The following is a 27,850-nucleotide window of genomic DNA, read 5'->3' as shown; positions in this document are numbered from 1 at the left end:
TCAATCTAAACATTACTGGTGTCAGTGGAATTATTTTCACAGACTTTAATAGACTTTGAATCAGACCGACATAATTTAGGTGTAGGATAGATTCATCCCTGACATAAGCAGAGGCTCCTGAAGAACTCAACGGGAGGTGCATCCCCTTCTTCTAGAGCTGACTGGCCCCTTGTCTGTATCTAATTTAGAGGATCTATTCATTCTATGTGTTGTGTTTTATTGAAAGGAAAGACACTGCTGTGAGACTTGCAAAAGATGCCACAACAAGACAACCTGTCAGGTTCCAACAGCACAGACTCTGATCCATCGGTGTTCTTCCTGACTGGCATCCCTAGGCTGGAAGCCATGCACCTCTGGATCTCCATCCCCTTCTGCTCAGTGTTCGCTGTGGGCCTTCTAGGGAACTGTACCCTCCTGTATGTTATCAAGACTGAACCCTCCCTCCACCAGCCCATGTACTATTTCCTTACCATGCTGGCTGTCATCAACCTAGTTGTACCTGCAACTACCATGCCGAAATCACTGAGCATCTTCTGGTTTAATTCCAGAGAGATCAGTTTTACTGGCTGCCTGGTACAGATGTTTTTCCTTTACTCGTTTGCCAGCATGGAGTCTGGTGTGCTGGTGGCCATGGCCTTTGACAGGTACGTGGCCATCTGCAACCCTCTGAGGTATGCCACCATCCTGACCAATTCAGTGATAGCAAAGATCGGACTGGCTGCTTTTACCCGGGCTGTTCTCTTAACGTCCCCTCTGCTCTTCCTCCTCTGGAAGCTGCCCTTCTGCCGGTCCCACATCATCTCCCATTCCTTCTGTGAGCACATGCCTAACATCACCCAGCAGCCCAGTGACTGAACTAGAAACTCATCCCAGTCCAGAGATCTACCCACTAAGCCCTGCTGCCTCTATGACAGTGACATTATTTCCGTTCTAATTAGATGATTTAATGGGTTACAATGAGTTTGACATGGTGTTTCTCTAGCAGGCTCTAGTTTCTCTTTCAATCCAACAGAATTTCAATATTTCTATATATGTATTTGTTCTTATATGTTTTGATGGGGGGTGGGGGGGACCTAATTGCTTATGGAGCCCAGTGTATAGGGCTAAAAGAATGTGAGATCTGAGATGTGTTTTATTTCCAGAAATAAAGAGGAAAATGTGAGCTTGTCAAATAATTTGTATTTTATATTAGAGGGAAAAACCAACACGAAAAACATCACAAGAAAAATCTCCAAAAGGAAGGGGGAGAGAGAACACTCATCAAATACTTAAACAAGTCATGTCACCAAACTCTTCTAGTATCTCTGCGTATCTGAATGTTTGACATCTAAGTACGCTTGCTTCCAGGATCTCTGCCTAGCATACATATAAATGCTTTTGTCTGTCATCTCCAGGGTTATGCTTCACGTGAGCATTTGTGCTTCCTTGCTTTATGAAGTGAAGATTTAAGCTAGTTAAATAAACTCTTTAAGAAACCTCTGACTTCAATCAGTGACTCAGTGTCTCTCTAATGCATGTGGCTAAGATGACACCTCTATAGCAACAAGACGTCTATGATCTCTTGTCCGTTTACACAGAACCTGGAATGTAGTTTTAAAACTTCTACTTTGCTTCTAAACATGTATACTACTTTCTTTCTATTATGTTGGAAAGACTTATAAATATTCATATATATTTGAAAGAAGTCTCTAATTGTAAATGTAATTATTAAAAATTGTAGATTACAAACATACAATCCAGTTGGTCAAAAGGCACATATGACAAAAATATGCATGCAAGAATGAGCACACGTCACATCTCTGAATTGTCTTGAAACAGATATCAAGATTTACCAACGTGCCAGACTTTGTGTCTCTTTTCTGTGAACTTCACTGACTTTGATTAAATCTCTTGTAACTCAACAGCTTAAAAACACCCTTCCTTTGCCCACTAAACAGTGACACCAATTTGATTCTAGAGGGAAGCGTGTAGTGGTGGAAAGTAGATGAAAGTTTAACGAATGTACAAGATGGTGTTTTCTCTTTTGAAAACAGGAGAAGGGATTTCAGAACTCACGAGGCTTTTTATGAAACTTAGTCATGTCAGAACAACACAAGACAGCTTTGAATTGTTTTGTGGGCCAGGCCAGTGGATTGGAGACTCTTCTGAGAGGCTCCTGGCTAATGTAGGGTACTCCACACACCCCTCTTCTCTGTATTTCTGAAATCAAAATCACATACTTCAGACGAACTGTAACTAAATTACAAGGCCTCAATCAAAGCATGCAATCTCAGCTTTCAATTCTGCCATGACTAGGCAAATTTCCTGTGTCACTGCCAGGCTGGCAGAGCGAATCATCAGAAGCTGAAAGAAAGAGCAGCCACAGGTCAGAGCTGCCCTGGACGATGGCTTAATGGCAGAATTGGCTTAATTTATTCCTGATCACCGACCCGCAATATGCCGTGGCATGCTCACCACAGCCTTCCCGTGAGATCCCCCGTATCCACCCTGTCATCCACCTGCAGTCTGCATATGGGTTTAGTTTCTGTATTTATTTCAGTTTTATAGCTCCCCTTTTTGGATTCTAGGCAGCTCAAGAAATAAAACTGAAACCATTTCTACAGACTAAGCCACTGCTTCACGTGTTGAGCTGCCTGTATTCCCCAACTGCACCAGCTGACAGGTTACAAGTGATAAGGACAGTGACCCTCAAGTCAAATTTGATTCATCTGCCTCCATGGCTCCCCCTTTCACCCAGGCTAAAAGATGGGCTTTGCCTCACACTTGGGAGGTTAACGAATGCCAGCTGGGTGGATCAAGGGGGGAAGTGTATACCAAGTGACTGCCTCTCATGGAGGGGACTCTTCAGGTATCAGTCTCCGAATCAAAGGAGAGGCCAATTCAAGCATCTCCAATGATCTATCCATCTTCTAGGTTTTTGCCTTGCTGCCATGACCCTGGTATCTTAGTGCCTGATATTGTGGCAGCATCTTGTAGGGAAAGAGGCCACCTCTCAGGGTTTGTCTCCACACTGAGCAATAGCCCCGTGGCAGCAAGTTTCCGAGCGCAGGTCAGCAGACTAGGGCTCACAGTACTGCACTCAGAACAGCTGTGTGGACGTCGTGGTTTGGGCTGAATGTTTACACAGCTACTTTTAGTGCAGTAGCCTTCGCTCCCCGAGCCTGTGTCTGTCAACCCAGGTGTGGGGTCTCGTTGCTGTGAGCTGTGTAGACGTACCCACAGAAAACCAAGTAACCAAGTACCAGGCCAGTGGCAGTTTTACAGGTTAAAAGCAGCATCATGAACTGCAGAAAGTCAGCAGCAGCCAGGGCGAATTCTGGAGCATTGGTGTGGCGTATTCTGTGCACAATGTTCTGCCTAACTGGTGGATGCATGTTACAGTGTGTGAAGTTAAAGAGTAAAGTTACCATGAGCTTTTGCTATCAGGAATGGAATCTGGGGCACAGACAGGTCCCAAACCATTTTGGACTAAGTTTAGAGCCCCATAAGTGCCGGTTGTACAATTCTGTTGCTCTATCTCCTGGAAAATAGGACTTGGCTGATGTGATTTCAGAGCCATTGGCTATTATCTTTGAAAGTTCGTGGCAATTGGGAGAGGTCCCAGATGATTGGAAAAAATGCCCATCTTCAAGAAAGGGAAGAAGTAGGATCTGGGGAACTACAGACCAGTCAGCCTCGCCTCAATCCTTGGAATAATCATGGAGCAGGTCCTCAAGGAATCCATTTTAAGGCACTTGGAAGAGGGGAAGGTGATCAGGAACAGTGAACATGGATTCACCAAGGGCAAGTCATGACTGACCAAGCTGATTGCCTTCTATGAAGAGGTGACTGGCTTTGTGGATGTGGAGAAAGCAGTGGACGTGATATACCTTGACTTTAGCAAAGTTTTTCATACAGTCTCCCACAGTATTCTTATCAGCAAGTTAAAGAAGTATGGGTTGGATGAATGGACTGTAAGGTGTATAGAAAGATTTCTTTGGGCTCAACGGGTGATGATCAACAGCTCGATGTCTAGTTGGCAGCCGTTAAGAAGCGGAGTGCCCCAGGGGTCAGTGCTGGTGCCAGTTTTAATCAACATTTTCATTAATGATCTGGAGGTTCGAGTGGATTGCAACCTCAGCAAGTTTTCAGATGACACAAAACTGGGGGGAGTGATGGATATACTGGAGCTGTTGCCTGTCAGCTCTGTGTTCTTGGGGAACCAGGGTGCAAAACCCCTACTCTCTCTGGCTCACCTGAATCCCTCCCAGCCTCTGCTTGAATCAGAAACCAAAAACATTGAAAAGGCAGCGGGAAACACACCTAAACCCCTCCAAACAAGGGTAATAGGATTAAGGCAACTCCCCTAGCCTCATCTTCATCAAACATGTAAAAAGGAGGCATCTCAATTAGCACATCGAATGGAGAACAGAAGCCTCACCTACATCGAAGATGGATCAAGAATTAGCATACTGAATGGAGAACCAAGCTCCAAAGCAGGAACTGCTCTTAACTCTGGGATTGGCAAAGCTGTTATGCAGTGCATGATGGGAGATTTCTGCTCCTGATGTAAATGAACCCACAGTTCACATACCCAGCAGTTATCAGACCATTCTAGCTATTGATCTCCAAAACACTGAATCTGCCTGATTGCATTGTGAGCTCCCTCAAGGTACACTGCCCATAGCCGGGATTGATCAGCTCCTATGGTCCAGCATAAGGAAAACCACTCTGGGATACTTCCTTGAGACATTGTTTACCTATAAACAAACCTGGTGTTCTACAAAAACCTCTACCCAAGTTCAAACCTCGGGTTCTGATGCCTCGATCCAAATGCTGCATCAGCTCCACTGGAACTTCCCTTTTCTCTGACTGATCATGTTGGGGTATAGAATCATAGAATCATAGAATATTAGAGTTGGAAGGGACCTCAGGAGGTCATCTAGTCCAACCCCCTGCTCAAAGCAGGACTAACCCCTGCTATATCATCCCAACCAGGGCTTTGTCAAGCCGCAGCTTAAAAACCTCTAAGGATGGAGATTCCACCACCTCCCTAGGTAACCCATTCCAGTGCTTCACCACCCTCCTAGTAAAAAACTTTTTCCTAATGTCCAACCTAGACCTCCCGCCCTGCAACTTGAGACCGTTGCTCCTTGTTCTGTCATCTGCCACCACCGAGAACAGCCTAGCCCCATCCTCCCTAGAACCCCCTTTCAGGTAGTTAAAGGCCGCTATCAAATCCCCCCTCACTCTTCTCTTTTGCAGACTAAACAAGCCCAGTTCCCTCAGCCTCTCCTCATAAGTCCTGTGCTCCAGCCCCCTAATCATTTTGGTTGCCCTCCGCTGGACTCTCTCCAACTTGTCCACATCCTTTTTGTATTGGGGGGCCCAAAACTGGACACAATATTCTAAATGCGGCCTCACCAATGCCGAATAGAGGGGAATAATCACTTCCCGTGACCTGCTAGCAATGCCCCTCCTAATGCAGCCCAATATGCCATTGGCCTTCTTGCCAACCAGGGCACACTGCTGACTCATATCCAGCTTTTTATCCACCGTTACCCCCAGGTCCTTTTCTGCAGAGCTGCTGCCCAGCTCGTCGGTCCCCAGTCTATAGCTGTGCATGGGATTCTTTCTTCCTAAGTGGAGGACTCTGCACTTTTCTTTGTTGAACCTCATTAGATTTCTTTTGGCCCAATCCTCCAGTTTGTTTAGGTCACTCTGTATCCTATCCCTACCTTGCAGGGTATCTACCACTCCCCCCAGCTTAGTGTCATCCGCAAACTTGCTGAGGGTGCAATCTACCCCATCCTCCAGATCATTAATAAAGATGTTGAACAAAACCGGCCCCAGGACCGACCCCTGGGGAACTCCGCTTGTGACCGGTTGCCAGCTAGACATGGAGCCATTGATCACTACTCGTTGAGCCCTATGCTCTAGCCAGTTCACTATCCATTTTATAGTCCATTCATCCAACCCATACTTCTTTAACTTGCTGATAAGAATACTGTGAGAAACCGTATCAAAAGCTTTGCCTGTGTATCTGCCTGTGTAAAGCGGCCTGTCTCCTGGGAACCTCTGAGCTTCATGGAGTGGTGAGACCCCCCATTTTCTCCCAACACTCTCTCCCTCTCTCTCTTAGTCCAGGTATAACTTTCTACTTTTGTAATCAAACCTGGGCTAGCTTTCTCCAATACCCCAACTGTAATTGTGTAGTATTGTATTGTAAGCATTTGATTGTTTTTCTCTCCTTGTATGGTATCACTATTAGTATCATAAATTTTATATACCTGGCAATAAACTAACTGTTATAATCACGCTGGTTGCCAGTCTCTCTCTCTCCAAACTTCATTTACTCCTTTGTGTTCTTGGCTTCCCTGTCTTTCTCTGCAGTAACGCTTCTTTTACCTAAGCCAAAGATCCCTGGAGTGCCCAACAATCCTATGGGGTTTGCTCATCAGGGGGGTTAATGCTAGAATAATTCTAGAGTGAGGGGGGAGGCAGCTGAGAAGTGCTGCTCTGCCTACCCTACAGAGTCCAGGGGCATATAAGGGGGGCAGCTGAAAGTGCTGTTTGGACCCGGCCTGCTCAGAAGTTAACTCTATTCTCATGAGGTGTAAAGGGGCATATAAAGGGGGCAGCTGAGAAGTGCTGCTCTGCCAGTTGCTTGACCTTGTTCTGTTGTCTGGGTTGAAGAGGCCCCACTACGCCTCAAAACATTTTAGCTACATCCCTTATCTTTCTTACGGTAACAAGGAAAACCCAACTGGTTGTGCGTAGGCAAGAGGCACACACTATGTCTTTGTTCTTTGTTTACATGTGTATCTAAAAGACCATAACTTTCAGGCAGACAAGCAGGCCCAAAAGCAGGCCCAGAAGACTACACTAATTTTCCAGATACTGGTCTGTGAAGGTATTTCCCTAGTTTGTACTTAGACATACAGACAACTACATCTTGAGTAAGTGGGAGATCATAGGACAAAAGCTTTGTTAATTGCCTCACCCAACGATGAAGAAGTACATACAGAAGGCTTCGCCCCATTGGTTGGAATGTTGAAAGAGGGAAATCAAAATACTTTACATGAATATATATCATCTCTGCTATTTGGACTCTTACAAGGGTTGTAGCTAAGAAACAAAAAAGCAGAGAGCCCTATAGCTGACCTGTGTTAAACCCTAAAAAGACATTTAGTGCTGACAGATTACTACGTCTCTGTCACCTTTTGAATCATAGACAGAAACTCATTTGTGTGTATATGTTTGTTTCTTTTGACTTCTAAATAATTTTTATTTTTCCCCCTACTTAATTAATCCTTAATTAGTTTACTATAGGAGTTGCTACCAGTGTCATCTTTGGTGTGAAATCTGAGATACCAATTGATCGGGAGTAAGTGACTGGTCTCTTGGGACTGGAAGCAACCTGAATATTTTGTGATATTTGGTGTAAGCAATCATTTATCACTAAGTCCAGCTTGCCTGGGTGGCAAGCTAGACAGGAGAGCCCACGGGGACTGCCTGTGACTCCATGGTAAGACCATTACAGTGATCTAGGAGTTCACATTTGTTATTGGATTGCTTAAATCCCATTATAGGACAGCACCAGTTTGGGGTGTCTGCCCTGTTCTCTGACAGCCTGCCCTGAGGTTGGCACTCCCAGTCGTGAGCTGCTCCAGACAAGGTGACACTGGTCCCAGAGAACTGAGACTGAGATAGGGAGGTACCACTTCAGTGACCCTTAAGGAAGCTATTGTGAGGTCTCTGCAGCAAGGAAAGGTCTCTTTCCTTGGGGAAGGTCATCAGGAAGGCTGCAATGGAGCAGCTTGGGTGATTTCTGACTCCTCAGCTTTCCTTGGCTCTCTTCAATCAGGTTTCTCACCTATGTATGGTACAGAATATGCATGGTGAAGATCCAGTATCCTGACTGATTCTTGAGGAGCTGTCAGGAACCTTCCACACTGCTGACCATGAAGTTTTATTGGGTTGTCATCTGTCCCTAGCAAGGCGAATGAGACAGCATTCCTCCTTCTGGGGGAGGTTCCAGGGGACAGTTTCCTGCAGTAATTCTAATGCCCCACAGTGCAGGTGAGTTATTTTGTCCCCTCTCCTGGACAGAGTGTACGTGAAGCTGCTGGATGGGGAAACATAAGCTGTAGTGTTCAATATACTGATGACACCCACTTCTACAGCTCCATCACACCCAGCCCAGTAGGTGCACTGGGCTGGAACAGCCAGTATCTGTCTGAGTCCGGGAGCTGGCTGAGGCTCAGTCCAGGAAAGAGGGAGCTAGTCAGAAGGACAGGAAAAGATACTATGAGTCTCATGGCCGAGGGAGTGCATCCAGTGTCAGTGGTGGCTGGAGGTACAATAGTCAGACGCTAGGATCCTACTGCTGCCCGCTCAGAAAGCGGCAGTGGCCAGGAGAGATTATTGCTGTCTGGGCCTAGAAACATGTGCCCCTTTCTTTCCGTTGTGGGACCTTGCACCCTCTATCCGAGGGGGTTAGATGACTGCGATGTACATGGCTGGGGTCTGCTCATTTACGCTGTTCAGAAACATGTGCACACGCTATAACATGCACCCACCAAGTAGGCAGAGCATCATGCAGAGAACACGTCACACCAGTGCTTTTAACCTGTAAAACTGCAACTGGCCTGGTACTTGGTTACTTGGTTCTATGGGGTACGTCTACGCATCTCACAGCAATGAGTCCCTGCACCCAGATCAACAGACTCAGATTCAGGGAGTGCAGGCTACTGCACTAAAAGTAGCTGTGTAGATATTTTGGCTCGGGTTCTTGGGCCCATCCCTGTCCCATGGCTTCAGAGCCTAAAACACGACAACCACACAGCTGTTCTCAGTGCAGTACTGTGAGCCCCAGTCTGCTGACCTGGGCTCGGAGACTTGCTGCCATGGGACTATTGCTCAGTGTGGGGACAAACCCTGAGAGGAAGCCTCTTTCCCTGTAAGATGCTGCCACAGTTTCAGGTAGCAAGTCAAGAACCTAGAAGACAGATAGATCGTTGGAGATGCTTAAACTGGCCTCTCCTTTAATACAGAGGTTGCTGCCAGCAGAGTCCCCTCATGAGATGCGGTCACTTTGGTATATACTTCCCCCCCTTGATCCACCCAGCCTACATTTGTTAACCTGCCAAGTGTGCGGGAAAGCCCAACGTTTAGCCTGGGTGACTGGGGAAGTGATTGGGGCAGACGGAGCAAGTTTGAATTCATGGTCACTGTTCTTATCGCTTGTAACGGGCAGCTGGTGCAGTGGGGGAATACAGGCAGCTCAGCACATGATGGAGTGGCTTTCTCTGTGGAAATGGTTTCAGTTGTATTTCTTGAGCTGCCTAGAATCCAAAAAGGGGAGCTAGAAACCTGAAAAAAATACAGAAACTAACCCCATATGGAGACTGTATGTGGATGACAGGGTGGATATGGAGGATATCACGGGAAGGCTGTGGTGAGCATGGTACAACATATTGCGGGTGGGTGACCTGGAGGAAAAAGAGGCCATTTCTGCTGGGGATCATCAAAGTCGGTGCTCACCCGTGCCTGCTCTTTGTTTCAGCTTCTGGTGATTTGCTCTGTGAACCAGGAAACATGGGAACAACAGTAGAACCAGGAACCTAGGGCTCATGGAAATGACAATTGTATATGAATTTGAAGACACATTGAGAGACTCAGGAAGTTTGCCTGGACATGGTGGAATACAAAGCTGAGGTTGCATGCCTTGACTGAGACCGAGTAATTTAACTACGGTTCAGTTGGCAGTTTATGATGTGGATTTCAGAAATCCAGAGAAGAGAGATGTGTGGAATGCACTACATTAGCCAAGAGCCTCTCTGTCTCCAACACATTGGACTGGCCTGCAGAACAATTCAAAGCAGTGTTGTGTTGTTCTAACATTACCAAGTTTCATAAAAGCCCCTCGTCAGTTCTGAAATCTCTTCTTTTGTTTTCAAAGGCGAAGACCCCACCCATCTTGTACGTAATTCACCTTTCCTCACTCTTCCATCATTAGACACTTCCCTCTAAAGTTAAGAAGGTGTCAGTGGTTAGTGGACAAAAAAGGGGTGCTTTTAAGCTGGTGAATTACAAGTGATTTTCTCAAAGTCAATAAAGTTTACGGTAAAGAGAAGCAAAGCCTGGTAGGGTGGTAACTCTTATAACTGTTTCACTACAATTCAGAGATGTGACTCCATCCACTATTTCTAGTCATGTGTGATTCTTCCTGCATGAATACTTTTGGCCATTTTCCTTTTGATCAACTGGGTGAAAAGAGATCATAGACGTTTTATTGCTAGACAGGTGTCATCTTACCCACATGCATAAGAGAGAGACTCAGTGACCGGTTAAGTCAGAAGTTGCCTAAAAAGTTTATTTAACTAGCTTAAATCTTCATTTCAAAAGGCAAGCAACTGTGCTTATGTCAGACGTAAATCTGGATATGACAGACAGTAGTATTGATATGAATCCTAGGCAGAGACCCTGGAAGCAAGCGTACTTAGATGTCAAACATTCTAATACACAGAGATACTAGAAGCATTCAGTGACATGATTGTTTAAATGTTTGATTAATGTGTTCTCTCTCCCCTTCCTTTTGGAGACTTTTCTTCTGGCTTTTTTCTTGTTGATTTTTCCCTTTAATATACAATGCAAATTATTTTATAAGCTCATATTTTCCTCTTTAGTTCTGGAAATCAAAACATCTCAGATCTCACATTATCTCAGTCCTAAACGCCTGGCGCCCTGAGTAGTTAGGTTTCCCCATAAAACACATAAGAACAAAGACAAATATTTGAAATATGAAGATTAAACACTTCACCTCTCTTCTCCCCATGCCCTCAAAGTGCACAGAGACTTGATAGGAACTCATTCTCCAGACCCCGATGGCAAACGCCAGGTCTACGCTACAAAGCTTTGTTGGTGCAGCTATTCCAGTCAGGTGTGTGAAAAATACACACCGCTGACAGACATAGCTGTGCCAGGAAAAATGCCTGTGTAGACATATCTATACCAGCAAAAAAGTCCTTTTGACAATATAGTTTGTATCATTTGGGGAGAAGCTTTACCTACACCAAAAAAAGATCTCCTGATGCTGGTATGAACTACATTTCCTTTAGAAGGTGCTGCTGTTATAGCTATGCCAGCCAACCCTTTCAAGTGTAACCAACCCCATTATGTGGCCTCATCCTGACAGACGGGGACCACTCACCTCCCGCTGCAGACAATAAGAATTGTGGGAGTTGGTCTCATCTGAGCACTAGCCCCACAGTTCTTACCCAGATCTGTGATCCTTTTGCGTGACAAGTGGTAAAACGTGATCCGAATTCATACTCATCACCAAGGTGATCGCATTGCAGTGACAGAACCGACTACCACTGACCTAAGGAGACAAGCTGTGGGAAGCAACATCTTTTATTGGCCCAATTTCTCTTGCTGAAAGACACAAGCTGTTGAGCTAGACAGAGTTCTTCTTCAGCTCACTGACTTTATAAGAATCCGACTGAGCCCTAGTTCAGCCAAAATTAAGGTGCTGAATGGTATTGAAGTTCTGTGGGATGGACCGAGAATGGGGTAGGGAACGGGCTACTAGGGAAAAACCATGTCACATGCAGTGCAAGCCATGAAATCATCTCATTTAAACTGAAATAATCTTATGGTCATGTAGACAGCAGGGCTTAGTGGATTCAGCTCTAGATTGGGATGCCTGAGACCTGGGATGAGTTTCTAGGTCAGTCAGTCCTTATATGGAAGGAATAAAGGAGTCTAGCACTCTTGCTAGTGATGGAAAAATGAGGCAGGACCACAGCCAAGTACAACTTCCATGTTGGCCAGCACAGCCCAGGCAGGGCCTGGGAATTTTATGCTGCAGTCCATTCAAAGGAGAGGGAGATCCCACTCCAGCATGCCCGGACCCTTCACTGCATATTATGTGAAGAGCTTTAAAAATATCCAGGATGCTGCAGAAAGATCAGATGTAACTTTCGTGACGTGTTTAGGGAGGAGGGGAGATTTCTGATGGGTTTCCCAGTACTAGACTCCATACAATGTTCAGCCTAGAAGTTTTTCCCTCGGAATAGGAGACGCACTCTGTCGCGAATCTGTTTGGTTTTCACACCGTACACAATGGGGTTCATCATGGGAGGAAATACGAAGTAGACAGTGGCAATCAGGATGTGTATGTGAGGAGCGACTTGGTGGCCAAACCTGTGAATTATTGAGGTTAAAACCACTGGGGTGTAAACCATGAAGATGGCACAAAGGTGGGAAACACAAGTGCTGAAAGCCTTCAGCTGTTCTTCCTTGGAAGCCAGGCTTAACACAGTCCTTAGGATCTTGACATACGACAGGGCGATGATCATCAGATCCAGCCCCACGACTAAGAGGGTTGCGATGATCCCATATATAGTATTGATGCTGGTGTTGGCACAGGCCAGTTTCACCACTGCCATGTGCTCGCAGTAGCAGTGGGAGATGACGTGGGATAGGCAGAAGGGCAGCCTCCTGAGGAGGAAGAGCACGGGGACCACAAGGAGAATAGCCCGGGCCAAAGCAGCCAGCCCCATCTTTGCTATCACTGAATTGGTCAGGATGGTGGCGTACCTCAGGGGGTTGCAGATGGCCACATACCTGTCAAAGGCCATGGCCAGCAGCACACCAGACTCCATGAAGAAGAATGAATGAAGAAAAAACATCTGCACCAGGCAGGCATTAAAGCTGATCTCCCTGGAATTAAACCAGAAGATGCTCAGTGTTTTAGGCATGGTGGTTGTGGATAAAACTAGATCGACGATGGCCAGCATGGCGAGGAAATAGTACATGGGCTTGTGGAGGGAGGGCTCTGTCTTCATAACATACAAGAGGGTGAAGTTCCCTAGAATGGCCACAGTGAACATTGAGCAGAAGGGGATGGAGATCCAGAAGTGCATGGCTTCCAACCCTGGGATGCCGCTCAGGAAGAACACTGATGGATCAGAGCCTGCGCTGTTGCCAGTTGACAGATTGTCTTGCTGTGGCATTTTTTGCAAGTCTCACAGCAGTGTCTGTCCTTCCAAGAAAACACAACACATGGAATGAACAGACCCTGTAAATTAGATACATAATAGGGATCCGTCAGTTCTGGAAGGAGGGGGGGCACCTACCACTGAGTTTATCAGAAGCCTCTGCTTATGTCAGGGGCAAATGTGTCTTAGACCTAAATTATGTCGATCTCAACCTAAACCCACTACAGTCAGTGGAAATAATTCCATTAACATCAGTAGGCTTTGGGTTGGGGCCTTTTTCTCCAGGCCTTTCGTTTAGAAGACTTGCTAATGGTTCCAGCAGAGAGAGGGCAGGAAAAGCGATGGTCTTTGCAGCACTCCCTGTGTTGTGCAAAGGCCCCCCTACCGGAGTCAGCTTGCCACTAGCCTCTTTCCCCTTTAGCCCACAGCTCAGGTACCTCTGATGATCTGAACAGCATTGGAATCGTTAATGTATTGCTGGAAGATAATCAGGCTGGAGTTTATCGCTGCAGTGGCTAAGGGTTCTGGCAGAAAAGAGGCAGCAGGACTCTAAATGGTAAATATGGGAGCACTGCTTGGTGTGCAAAGAGCTATGTAGGGTGAACACTTTAAACCTCTGGCATGCCAGTACTCTGCTTGGCTAAGAAGAGCCTCACCATCTACACTGCCATTTATTCCTGAGCTAGCTTTGGTGTGCAGGGTCTGCACTCTACATGCCGCTGTAAAGGCAGACATACCCGCAGTTCCTGGAGTACAGAGAGGAAAATATTACAAGATTCTACAACCCAGATTAATCCAATTTGTAGAAAATGTTTTAGCTCTTTTATAAACTGAAAAAAATGCAATCAAATAATTATAGATTCACAGATTTTAATGCAAGAAGAATAATGATCTAATCAGGCCTCCTGAATACCACAGGTCATAGAATTTCACCAAGTGATTTGTGCAACAAGCCCATAACTTCTCTTTGAGCTGAGAAAGGCACCTAGCCTTCATTTAAAGACTTAAATGATGGCGATCCAGCCACATCCCTAGATATGTTGCTCCAAGTCTTAGTTCGCCTTGCTCTAGGAATGTGAGCCTTATTTCTAGTCTGAATTTGTCTGGTCCCAGCTCCCAGCCATTGGATCTCACTCTGCCTTTGTCAGCTGGATTAAATAACATTTTATAGTCAGAAATCTCTTCCCGTGTGTGGACTTAAAGACTGTGATCAAGTCACCCTTAACATTCTCTTGGATAAACTAAATAGACTGAGCTTTCTTAGCCTATGGCTGTAAGCCACGTTTTCCAGATCTGAAATAACTCTTGTAGCTCATTTTCCCAACTCCTTTCAATTTGTCAACAAGCTTTTTCAAGTGTGGACATTGGACCTAGAAGCAGTGTCCAGTAATGGTCTCTCCCAGCTGGACACCTCTCCATTTCAGCTCAATAGTCTCCTACTTATACATTCAAGAATGGCGTTTGCTGTCCTCAGCACCACTAGGAGCTCATGTGCAGTTGCTTACACAACATGACCTCACGTTCATTTTTAATTACCCATTATGACTCCAAGTTCTTTTTTGAGTCAGTGCTTTCTAAAACATATTCCTCCATCCTGTAAGTGGGATTTACATTCTAGGGTCCCAGCTGTATGGTCTTGCATTTAGTTGTAATCAGCTGCATGATGTTCAAGTGAGCCCAGTTGAGCAAACCATTGAGATTGCTCTCTGGGAATGCCCTGTGCTAATCATTATACACCACTCTGCCGAACTCTGTGACATTACCAAAGATTATCAGCACAGATTTTAGATTTACTTCCAAATCACTGATGAGATTGTCGAATAGCCCCAGGCCTCATATCAGCAACAGAAATATTCACTAGTGGCAGTATGAGACCCTCAACATATATTCCCCGAGACTGCAATCTCCCATGATGACACAGATACAGCACAAAGAGTCTCTCACGATGCATTTGTAGAAGGGGAGAGAATAAGGATGGGTGTGTAACTCCAACACTCTGGATTTTTTCAAAAAGTGGATTCTTAGTATAGATTTGTTTTTGTTTTCTTGATAGAATTAAACAGTTCGCTTCTAAATGACCAAACTAACTCTGCTCTCACTTATGCAGGTGTAAATCCAGAATCGTTCCAATTTTACATCAGCACGGCTGACAGCAGATTTGTCCTAAGATTTTCAATGGCTTGCAAAATCTCCTAGTTAAAAAGATCCTTGATTAATTTGAATGCAAACTACCCCAGCTCACCTGAACTCTGTGTCTTCTTCACTCTCTGCAAATGCTGCAGTCATCCACAGACTGCACGACTCTCCACTCAGCCTGATCAGCTGGATGAGAGTATTTATGCCTTCTAATGACACCTTGCTGACTTTATTCCCCTGATGGGAGTTCAGAGACATGGGTCATTATAGCGGTACATTTGCCTTGGAGCCTAGGGAGTCACAGTAAGTGATTATTGTAGATTAACCCTTGTCTTTCCTTCTGTGTATCTGTTAATCTCTACATCTACATGAAAATATGTGGGCCAAACCCTCAAAAAGGGCGTATGCAAGTGTGGGCCACATTGCACGTGTCCACAGAAAGGGTACAAATCCCCTCTAATGATGCGTCTACCAGGGGATTTACAAATTTTGAGTGAGCAGGTGCAAAAATGCACTCATGCTGTGCAGAGCCTCACCCTGTGTGTCTAGGGTTCTGCTTGGGCTTGAATATGAACACAACTGAGCATTGGTTTGGGAAAGAGATGGATAATTACATATACAGCCTCTTTTATCCAGAACAATCCCCCAAACCTCATTCCAGACAGACCCACTCACCCATTGCAGCCATGTCATCCGCTCTGGGGTGGAACATAAGCACCAACACTACACAGTCGCCACTGTTACCACTTCCCCTTTGGGGAGACAGCTCTAGCCATACTAAAAGGGCCATGCATGTAGGGGCAAATTCCGCATTTGCCCCAGGCTTGCAGGGCTTGGCCTGCCCCGGTGTTTGTTCGGGTCTTGAACACGGACATGGGGAGTGGGGGGGATTTAATCAGAGCCGTGGACTGGCTAATGTTCAGAGGTCTGCAGCCAGGGGGGCCTTTGAAATCACGGCTGGAAATCACCCAGCCTCCAGGGGCTTGGGATGGGGCTGCCCACTCCTGCACATGGGTTTCCTGTTGACTAGGACTGCTCTGCATTCAGTCAGATGGTGTTGCCGGGCCCCTCCCAGCACAGCAGATGGCCGAAGCCACTACAGACAGCGTGACACTGGCCGCAACGAGGCTGAAACCGAGATAGGGAGGTAACATTTCAGTGTCCCTTAAGGAAGCTATTGTGAGGCCTCTGCAGCAGGAAGCCACCTTAAGAAGTTGGCAGTCCCACAACTGACCTGCATGTACGCTTGTGTTCTTGGGGAAGAAAATCATGAAGGTTGTAGTGGAGCAGCGGCACTGGTAGTTTTTCACTCCTCAGCTTTCCTTGGCCCTCTCCAATCAGGTTTCACGCCTATGGAGATCATAGCAAATTGGAGGATTGGGCCAAAAGAAATCTGATGAGGTACAACAAGGACAAGTGAAGAGTCCTGCATTTCAGATGGAAGAATTCCATGCACTGCTACAGTCTGGGGACTGATGGACTAGGCAGCAGTTCTGCAGAAAAGGACCTGAGAGTTACAGTGGAGAAGAAGCTGGATATGAGTCAACAGTGCCCTTGGGCTGCATTAATAGACGCAATGCCAGCAGGTCAAGAGAAGTGATTATTCCCTCTATATGGCACTGGTGAGAGCAACAAAAATGATTAAGGGGCTGGGAGCTGAGGGAACTGGTATTAATTAGTCTGCAGAAGAGAAGAAGGCGGGTATTTGATACCTTTCTTCAGCTACCTGAAAAGGGGGTTCCAGGGAAGATAGAGCTAGGCTGTTCTCAGTGGTGGCAGATGACAGAACAAGGAGCAATGGTCTCAAGTTGCAGTGGGGGAGTTCTAGGTTGGATATTAGGGAAAAATATTTCACTAGGAAGGTGGTGAAGCACTGGAATGAGTTACCTAGGGAGCTGGTGGAATCTCCATCCTTAGTGTTTACTAAGGCCTGGCTTGAGAAATCCCTGGCTGGGATGATTTAGGTGGGTTTGGCCTTCTCGGAGCATAGGGTTGGACTAGATGACCTCCTGGGGTCCCTTCCAATCTTAATCTGTGATTCTATGATTCTGTATATGGTACAGGATCTGCACTGGTCGAGGGTCTCATCCTCATGCTGGGTGAAGATCCAGTGTCCCGACTGATTCTTGTGGCGCTGTCAGGAACCTTCCGTTCTACTGACCACAAAGTTTTATTTGGCTGTGACCTGTTCCTTGTAAGATGAGTGAGACAGCATTTCTCCCTCTGGGGGAGGTCTCAGGGGACAGTTTCCTGCAGGAACTCTCATGCCCCATAGTACAGGGGCGTTATTTTGTCCCCTCTCCTGGGCAAACTGCACATGAAGCTGCTGAGTTAGATGAGGGACATAAACGGTAATGTTCAACATACTGATGACATCCACTTTTACAGCTCCATCACACCCAGCCCAGCGGGAGCACTGGACTGGAATAGCCAGTGTCTGTCTGAGGCTGGGAGCTGGCTGAGGCTCAGTCCGGTAAGATGGAAAAGATACTATGATACTATGAATGGAATTCATCCAGTTTTAATCGGGGCTGGAGGTGCACTGTTTAGATGCTGGGGTCCTATTGCTGACCTCCCAGAAAGTGGCAGTGGCCAGAATAGGTTACTGCCATCTGTGCCTACAAATGTGTGTCACATTCTCCTCTGTAATATGGACTGGTGAATCGCTGTGTCACCCAAATAACCAACACCTGAAGCCCCTCTTACCTTGCTTTGCTATGAGAACCCCCACCCTATAACTCTCTGGAATTATGATAAATTGTACAGTCAATTGCTTGCCCATTGAGATACACTGCACCCCACGTGCACCCTTGTGGTATGACTGTGTATCATTCATGTTCACCCTTATAGTGTAACTGTGTGTTGTTTAACCCAAAATATGTCATGTAGCTGTTACTGGAATGCTCATGGCATACTGAAGATCATTGCTATAGCAGTATGTTTCTTGCGATGTCGCATGAGTGCTTATGAGCACATGGAGGTGCATATGCAGAGCAAGTGCAAGACAGGCTCCAGGAGTGAGGGAATGGGGTGACACAGCTATACACCAGTCCAGATTGCAGAGAGGAACGTCACAACCACACTTCAGTTCATTCTTTTCTTATGAAATAGATGCAAGAGACCAAATAGCCAATGGCCATCAGGTTTATTAATATGGTACAGGAAAAAGAATTTGATCTGATATCAGTCTCCAAAAAGCCGTTCCATGCAGTGATGTTACATTCACCTTACCCAGAAGGTGTGCTCCCCCAGCTGCACATTTCAGATGATATTATTTATATGATTTTACAATTATATGTTTCTTTACATGTCCCTCAAATCCAACCCTTCTGTTTTTTTCCAGATCCCTGACTTGTTTTGGTCCTCTTTTATCTTTCTTTTGGACACTAGCATTCCAGATACTGGTCTGTGAAGGTACTTCCCTAGTACAAGACCTAGAAAAAAACATATCTTGATTTTGACACATTTCCTATCTGATTGTGCCAAATGCTCAGTTAAGCAAATGCAAGGTATTATGGGATACTTAGTATAAGTGAACAGGATTATGGGATATGCCTGTTTCAGCTATACCACTGTCACAATAGTTGTGGTTTGTGTTATTCCTACATTACGTATACCAGTATATATGTGGTGTAAATAATACATATTATTAATATGATATATATATATATATAATATATATGTTCGCCCGCATATATACTAGTCAACAGGAATAAAGGTGATAGCAAAGCAGAGAAAGACATTTTCCCAAATATTTTATTGACGTGCAGATATACACACAAAGAGAGGGCCAGGGTTCTGTTTCATTTAGTTGATTCATTTAGTTCATTCACATCAGTTGGAAGTGACAGAGGAGGAGAAGGACCTGGTCATACTGGTTTATCACAGGATGACTATGAGCCACCAATGTGATGTGGCCACGAAAGAATCTAATGTGATACTGGGGTGCATCAAGTGAGGAATTTCCACAAGACATAGGCAGGTGTTAGTACCATTACAGCTAGTTGTTGGAGGCCCAGTACAATCTGAGTTGCTTGACCATTGTTCTACAGGCCTAGCATAGCTTCAGTTGCTTGCTTGGCTATTCTGACCCCTGTAGCATGACATCTTCCAGTTGGCAGAGACTGAATAACCTTATAGATGTCTCAGTTTCTGCATAGCATGGCACATAACAAGACAAAATACAGATACTGTGTGCTTGCAGCTGTACATAGATAATGTGATGGGAACAAGTTATCCTTTAACATCTGGGGGTACACTGTTTTATTGCCAATGGGCATACTTCTATTACACCCCTCCTATCACCAGATGTTGTTTTGACAACCCCAATTATCATGGTGAGAATGGGATGTAGTTAAGGGTGGAAACCCAATGAAGGTAATTAGCATATATGATAATGAGAGAGATATAAGTAGGTGAAAGTTGTTTATGGAAGGGTTTATGGAAGGCTATCCACACTGATCATAAGGTTTCCAGAATCAACACTAGTGAAACCTCATCTGGACTACTACTTGCAGTTTTGTTCTCCCATATTTAAGAAAGATGAATTTAAACCGAAATAGGTGCAGAAAAGGGCTACCAGGATGATCCGAGAAAGGGAAAACCTGCCTTATGCAAGGAGACTGAAAGAGTTTGGCTTGTTTACCCTAACCAAAAGAAGGCTCTGGGGAGCTATGATTGCTCTCTATAAATAATTGAAGGGATAAATACAAGGGAGGGAGAGGAGTTATTTAAGTTCAGCACCAATGTGGACACAAGAACGAATGGACATGAAGTGGCCATCAGGAAGTTTCAACTTGAAATTAGACCAAGGTTTCTAACCATTAGAGGAGTGAAGTTCTGGACCTGCCTTCCAAGGGGAGCAGTGGAGCCAAAAACCTAGCTGGCCTCAAGATTGAGCTTGATAAGTTTATGGAGGGGATGGTATGATGGGACAGCTCAATTTGGCAATAAACTGATCTTTGACTACTAGCAGTTAATGTGCCCAGTGGGCTGTGATGGGATGTTAGCTGGGGTGGGTTCTGAGTTGCTACAGAGAAATCTTTCTGGGTGTCTGGCTGGTGAGTCTTGTCCACATACTCATGGTTTACTTCAGTCTCATATTTGGGGTTGGGAAGGAATTTTCTCCCAGGGCAGATTGGCATAGGCCCTGAGGTTTTTTCACGTTCCTCTGCAGCATGGGGCACAGGTCACCTGTTGGTGCACTCTCTGGTGGATTCTCTATACCCTGAAGTCTTTAAACCATGATTTCAGGACTTTAATAGCTGAATCATAGGTTGGGGGTCTATTACATCAGTGGGTGAGTGAGGTTCTGTGGTCTGGTTGTGCAGGAAGTCAGGCTAGCTGAACATATTGGTCCCTTCTGACCTTAAGTCTATAAGTCTATGACTCAATAGTGTGCCCTTCCTGACAAGAAGGCTAATGGCGTATTGGGCTGCCTTCATAGGAGCCTTCCCATTAGATCGAGGGAAGTGATTATTACCCTCTATTCGACACTGGTGAGGCCACATTTGGAGTGTTGTGTCCAGTTTTGGCCTCCGCACTGCAGGAAGGATCTACAGGAAAAATTGGAGAGAGTCCAGCAGATGGCAAAGAAAATGATTAAGGGGCTGGAGCATGTGACTTATGAGGAGACGATGAGGAAACTTATTCAATATACAAAAGACAAGAGTGAGGGGGGATTTGATAGAAGCCTTCAACTACCTGAAGTGGGGTTCCAGGAGGATGGAGCTAGGAAGTTTTCAGTGGTGGCAGAAGACAGAAATAGGAGCTACGGTCTCAAGCTGAAGATGGGGAGGTCTAGGTTGGATATTAGGAAACACTTTTTCCCTAGGAGGGGGTGAAGCACTGGAATGGGTTACCTAGGGAGGTGGTGGAATCTCCATCTTTAGCGGTTTTTAAGGCACGGCTTGACAAAGCCCTGGCTGGGATGATTTAGTTGGTGTTGGTCCTGCTTTGTGCAGGGGCTGGACTAAATGACTTCCTGAGGTCCCTTCCATCCCTAATCTTCTAGGATTCTATGACTCTATACATGGCACGGAATCTGCACCAGTCAAGCGACTCCTCCTTGTACTGGGTGAAGATCCAGGGCCCCTACTGCACAGCTCATGGCATTTGAAATATGAAGATTAGACACTCTCCGTCTGTTTCCTCCCTATACCCCTAATCTGCACATAGACTTGAAAAGAACTGTTTCTCCAGACCACAATTGCATACGCCAGGTCTACACTACAAGCTTTTGTTGGCACAGCCATTCCAGTCACGAGTGTGAAAAATACCCAGTGTGTAGACACAACTATATCAGCTAAAGTGTCCTTTTGACAATACGACTTGCATCATTTGGGGAGGAGATTTACTTATCCCAACAAAAGAGCTCCTTATGCTGCTAGAAGCTGCATTTCCTTTAGAAAGTGCTGCTGGTACAACTATGCAAGCAAAGACTTTCTAGCGTAGTCTACACCTATATGTGGCCTCTTGCTAGTAATGGACAAATGAGGCAGGACCACAGCCAAGTAAAACTTCCATGTTGGCCAGTATAGTTTAGGGAGATTCCCGGGACTGTATGCTGCACCCTGTACAAAAGAGAGCGAGTTCCAAATCTATCATGCCCAGATGTTCAAAACTATCGAGGATGCAAGATGCTGCAGAAAGGAACACTCTGCATTCACTCTGCTGACATGTTTAGAGGGGTGGGGACACACATGATGGGTTACCCAGTATGAGACTACACACAATGACAGCCTAGAACCTTTTCCCTTGGAACAGGAGATGCACTCTGATGCGAATCTGTTTGGTTTTCACCCCATACACGATGGGATTCATCATGGGAGGGAATAGGAGATAGAAATTGGCCATCAGGATGTGTATGTGAGGGGCAACTTGGTGACCAAACCTGTGAATAATTGAGGAGAGAACCACTGGGGTGTAAAAAATTAAGATGGCGCAAAGGTGGGAAACACAAGTGCTGAAAGCCTTCAGCTGCTCTTCCTTCGAGGCCACCCTTAAGACACTCCTTAGGATCTTGGAATACGACAGGGTGATGAACATCAGATCCAGCCCCACGATGATGAGAGTTGCGACAATCCCATAGATATTATTGAACCTGGTGTCGGCACAGGCCAGCTTCACCACTGCCATGTGTTCGCAGAAGCAATGGGAGATGATGTGGGACTGGCAGAAGGGCAGCCTGCTGAGGAAGAATGGCACAGGGACCACAAGGAGAACAGCGCGGGTCAAAGCCAGCAGCCCGATCTTTGCTATCACTGAGTTTGTCAGGATGGTGGCGTACCTCAGGGGGTTGCAAATGGCCACATACCTGTCAAAGGCCATGGCCAACAGCACAGCAGTTTCCATGCATAAGAACGAGTGAATGAAAAACATCTGCACCAGGCAGGCAGTAAAGCTGATCTCCCTGGAATTGAACCAGAAGATGCTCAGTGATTTCGGCATGGTAGTTGCGGATACGACCAGGTCGATGACAGCCAGCATGGCGAGGAAATAGTACATGGGCTTGTGGAGGGAGGGCTCCGTCTTGATAACATACAAGATGGTGCAGTTTCCTAGAAGGGCCACAGCGAACACTGAGCAGAAGGGGATGGAGATCCAGAAGTGCATGGCTTCCAGCCCCGGGATGCCAGTCAGGAAGAACACTGACAGATCAGAGCCTGCGCTGCTGGAACCTGACAGGTTGTCTTGTCGTGACTTCATTTGCAAGTCTGACAGCAGTGTCTTTCCTTTCAATAAAACACAACACATGGAATGAACAGATCCTGTAAATTAGATACATAGTAGGGGACAGTCAGCTCTGGAAGAAGGGGATGCACCTCCGTTGAGTCCATCAGGAGCCTCTGCCCATGTCAGGGATGAATCTAATCCAAAGTTGTGAAAGTGTGTGGAAATAATTCTTTGACATCAGCAGAGGTTGGATTCGGCCTTTTTCTCCAAGTGTTTCCTTTAGAAAATTTGCTAATGGTTACACTGGAGAGAGGGCAGGAAAAGAGATGGGATTGGCCGCATTCCCTGAAGCTCGACACATTTTGGGCCTAAAACAGGGGGAGCGCCAAAACGAAAGCCCCCTCCCCCCGGAAGCAGCTGATCACAGCACTGTTGGTATCATTAAATTATTGCTGGAAGCTAAACAACCTGGAGCCATGTGCTGTAATGGGTAAAGGTTCTGCAACAGGGATGCAGCAACACATTAAATAGTAGAAATGGCATCTGCTATCAGAAGGCTATGTAGGGTGTACACCTTAAAGTTCTGGCATGCCTGTACTTTACTCACCTAAGCAGCACCTCATCATCTACAGTGCTATTGATACATGTGCTAGCTGGGCGTGCAGGGTCTGTAGACGTACCCTCAGTTCCAGGATGAAAGAGGAGAAAATACTATAAGATTCTGCAACCCAGATTTAGCTATGATTTCTTTAACTGGGAAAATATTGGGATCAAATAATTATAGATTCATAGATGTTAAGGCAAGAAGTAACCATTACGATCATCTAATAAAGCCTTCTGAATACCACAGGCCACAGAATTTCACCAAGTGATTTCTCCATCAAGCCCATAACTTTGTGCTAAAACCCATCCCTGAGTAAGGCATCTAGTCTTCATTTAAAGACTTCAGGTGATGGCGATCCAGCCACATCCCTAGACAGGTTGTTCCGAGAGTTAGTTTGCTTTGTTCTAGGAATGTGCGCCTTGTTTCTGATCTGAATTTGTCCAGTCTCAGCTCCCAACCATTAGACCTCATTCTGCCTTTGTCTGCCACATTAAAGAACTTTCTTAAGTCAGAAATCTCTTCCCATCTTTGAACTTAAAGACTGTGATCAAATCACCTTTCACCTTCCCTTGGATAAACTAAATTGATTGATGTCTTTAGTCTCTGGCTATCAGCCTCATTTTCCAGGTGTGAAATAATTCCTGAATCTCTTTTCCCTTTCTAAAATGAGGACACTGGACCTAGAATCAGTGTGCAGTAATGGTCACTCCCAGCCAGACACCTCTATATTTCAGCTCGATAGTCTCCCACTTACACCTTGCAGGAAGGCATTTGCTCTCTTCACCTCCACCGGGATCTCATGTACATTTCAGTTCACATCACGAGCCCAAATTCATTTTTCAGTCAGTGCTTTCTAAAACAATGTCCCCCATCCTGTAATTGTGATCTACATTCTAGAGTCCGAGATGTGTGACTTTATGTTTAGTTGTAATCAGCTGCACATTGTTCAAGTTAGGCCAGTTGAACAAACGATTGAGGACTGCCCTGTCCTAATAATTATTTGCCAATCTGCCAATCTCTGGGTCATCACCAAAGATTGTCAGCACAGATTTTAGATTTACTTCCAAATCACTGATGAGATTGTTGAATAGCCCCAGGCTTGTATCATCAACAGAAAGTTTCACTAGTGGCAGTATGAGACCCCCAACATATATTTCCTGAGACTGAAACCTCCCTCGATAACACAGATACAGCACAAAGAGCATGTCACGATGTATTTGCACAAGGGGAGAGAACTAAGGCTGGGTGTGTAACTCTAACACCCTGATTTTTTGAATACTCAACCGTTTCTTGGTACAGATTTGTTTTCCAGTTTTGATGGGATGAAATAGTTCACTTCTAAATGACCAACCTCACTCTGCTCTCACTTATAAGGGTGAAAATCCACAATCATTCTGGTTTTACACCAGTACATCTGGTAACATATTTGGCCCAAATCGCTCCATTTGCTTGAAAAATTTCCATTTTAGAAAGATCCTTAATTAACTTGACCACAAACTACCCCAGCTCACCTGAACTCTGGGTCTTCCTCACTCTCAGCAAATGCTGCAGTCATCCACAAACTGCACGACTCTCCACTCAGCCAGGATCAGCTGGGTGAGAGTATTTATACCTTCTAGTAACAACTTGCTGACTATACTCCCCTGATGGGAGTTCAGAGACTTGGGTCATTTTAGTGGTACATTTGCGGTGGAGCCTAGGGAGTCACAGCAAGAGATGATTGTAGATTAACGCATGTCTTTTCTCCTGTGTGGCTGTTAACCTCTACATCTACATGAAAAAGTTTGGGCCAAAGCCTCGACAGAGCGCATACAACTGTGGGCCATGTTGCACATGTCTACTAAAAAGGGTGAAAACCCTCCCCAAAAGACATCTGCACCAGTAGATTGACATACCTGAATTAAGCAGGTGTAAAAATTCATGCACAATGTGCAAGACGTCACCCTGTGTGTTTAGGGCGCTGCTTGAGCTTGAATATGAATGGAAGTTGGTTTGGTAAAGAGATTTATAATTACATCTTACATACATACGGCTTCTTTTATCCTGAAGAATCCCCTGAACCTCGGTCTAGGCAGACCCACTCACCCATTGCAGCCATACAGTCAGCTCTAGTTTTCAATAGTTCTGTTTTCAATAGCTCGAGTTTTCAATAGTTCTGCAATCACATCAGCCAACTCCCTCAGCACCCTCGCACGCATTGCATCCGGCCCCATGGATTTGAGCATGTTCAGCCTTTCTAAATAGTCCTGAACCTCTTCTTCCAGCACTGAGGGCTGCTCACCTCCCCCCCACCCCCATTCTGTGCTGCCCAGTGCAGTGGTCTGGTAGTTGACCTCTTCTGTAAAGACAGAGCCAAAAAAAGCATCGAGTACTTCAGCTTTTTCCACATCATCTGTCACTAGGTGGCCTCCCCCATTCTGGAAGAGGCCCACACTTTCCCTGACCACCTTCTTCTTCCTAACATACCTATAGAAACCCTTCTTGTTACCTTTCACGTCCCTTGCTAGCTGCAGCTCCAGTTGTGCTTTGGCCTTCCAGATTTCACTCCTGCATGCTCGAGCAGTATTTTATGCCCTTCCCTAGTCATCTCACCAAGCTTCCACTTCTTGTAAGCTTTCTTTTTGAGTTTAAGCTCACTGAAGATTTCTCTGTTAAGCCAAACTGTTTGCCTGCCATATTTGCTATTCTTTCTGCATAACAGGATGGTTTGTTCCTGCACCCTCAATAAGATTTCTTTAAATTACAGTCAACTCTCTTGGACTTCTTTCCCCCTCATCTTTGCCTCCCACAGGATCCTGCCCATCAGCTCCCTGAGGGAGTCAAAGTCTGCTTTTCTGAAGTCTAGGGTCTATATCCTGCTGTTGACCAGAGCTCAGATACATGCTGCCATGGGGCTATTGCTCAGTGTGTACACAAACCCTGATACTGCCACTGTTTCAGGCATGCTAATGGCAGCAAAGCAAGAACCTAGAAGACAGATAGAGCATTGGAGATTCTTGAACTGGCCTCTCCTTTTAGAGGGAGGTTGGTGCCAGCAGAACCCCCTCTGTGAGAGGTGGTCACTTTGGTATACACTGTTGGAGGCTCAGTAAAATTTGAGTTCCTTGACCACTGTCTTACAGGCCTAGCATAGCTTCAGTTGCTTGCTTGGCTATTCTGACCCCTGTAGGATGACATCTTCCAGTTGGCAGAGATGAATAGGACTACTCTGTAACCTTATAGATGTCTCAGTTTCTGCATAGCATGGCACATAATAAGACAGAATACAGATACTGTTTGCTTGCAGCTGCACATAGATAACGGTGATGGGAATGACAAGTTATCCTTGAATGTCTGGGGGTGCCCCTCCTATCACCAGATGTTGTTTTGATGACCCTAATTATCATGGTGAGAATGGAATGTAGTTAAGGGTGGAAACCCAATGAAGGTAATTAGCATATATGATAATGAGAGAGAGATAATTAGGTGAAGGTTGTTTATGGAAAGATGTAAGAAGTCACCACTAAGACAAAAGGGGGCGCTCCATCAACACCTGACTCCGCGGGAGGTGCTTCTGGTTGGACCAGAGGATCCACTGACTCCCTGGAGGGGCCCCTGAAGAAAGCCGTTCCTGTATATAGTGTTCTGAGTAACTGCTTAGCTCTCCAGGCTTAGTGAGTGTGATATATTGGGTTAATTTTTGGCTGTGTATCTAACCAGTATATTTATAGAAAATCTAGCACATTAAACCTTATTTATCTGCAAATCGGGCATACCGTGTCTCATAGGTATCCACACTGATCACAAAGTGTCCAGAATCAAGATACACTTCCCCGTCTTGATTCACCCAGCGTGGATTTATTAATCTGCCAAGTGTGCGGCAAAGCCCATCTTTTAGCCTGGGTGACTGGGGGAGTGATGGGGACAGATGAAGTAAGTTTGACTTGAGGGTCACTGTCAATATCGCTTGTAACCGGCCAGCTGGTGCAGTAGAAGAATACAGGGAGCTGAACACATGAAGCCGCGGCTTTGTCTGTGGAAATGTTTTCAGTTTTCTCTCTTGCAGTGCCTAGAATTACAGGGTGGATATAGGGGCTATCATGGGAAGGCTGTGGTGAGCATGCCAGGGCATATTGTGGGTAGGTGAGCCAGAGAAAAAAAAGCCATTTCTGCCATGGATCATCAAGGACGGTGCTGACCTGTGCCTGCTCTTTGTTTCAGCTTCTGGTGATTTGCTCTGCCATCAAGGAAACAACAAGAGCAGGGAACAAGAGCAAAACCAGGAAACCCGGGGTCATGGAAATGGCAATCGAGCATGAATTCCCAGGCACATTCGGAGACACAAGACGTTTGCCTAGCCATGGCAGAATACAAAGCTCAGATTGCATGCCTTGATTGAAGCCCAGTAATATAATTGCATGACATTGTTATGCTTACAATATATGCAGAAAGTTTTTCAGGGGACAAGGCA

General features: G+C 45.5%; 2 protein-coding genes and 1 pseudogene across 2 annotated transcripts; 1 reads left to right on the top strand and 2 right to left on the bottom strand.

The window, feature by feature from the left end:
- The first annotated feature begins 255 nt into the window (after nucleotides 1-255).
- LOC137159850 (olfactory receptor 52K1-like) overlaps nucleotides 256-27,850 on the top strand; it is a 50,358-nt pseudogene continuing 22,763 nt past the window's right edge.
- LOC137159840 (olfactory receptor 52K1-like) lies at nucleotides 12,039-13,001 on the bottom strand. Its single transcript, XM_067558301.1, has one exon. The coding sequence runs from the start codon at nucleotides 12,999-13,001 to the stop codon at nucleotides 12,039-12,041; it is 963 nt and encodes a 320-aa protein (XP_067414402.1).
- On the bottom strand, nucleotides 21,864-22,829 carry LOC137159822 (olfactory receptor 52K1-like). The gene has a single exon (XM_067558282.1). It carries the CDS (start codon nucleotides 22,827-22,829, stop codon nucleotides 21,864-21,866), a length of 966 nt encoding a protein of 321 aa, XP_067414383.1.

This window comes from Emydura macquarii, unplaced genomic scaffold (genome assembly GCF_026122565.2).
Source record: "Emydura macquarii macquarii isolate MOO-44397 ecotype Brisbane River unplaced genomic scaffold, CSIRO-AGI_Emac_v2 contig_1946, whole genome shotgun sequence".
NCBI lineage: Eukaryota > Metazoa > Chordata > Testudines > Chelidae > Emydura > Emydura macquarii.
The sequence above is the reverse complement of the archived record's forward strand: the minus strand, read 5'-3'. Positions and strand labels throughout refer to the sequence as shown.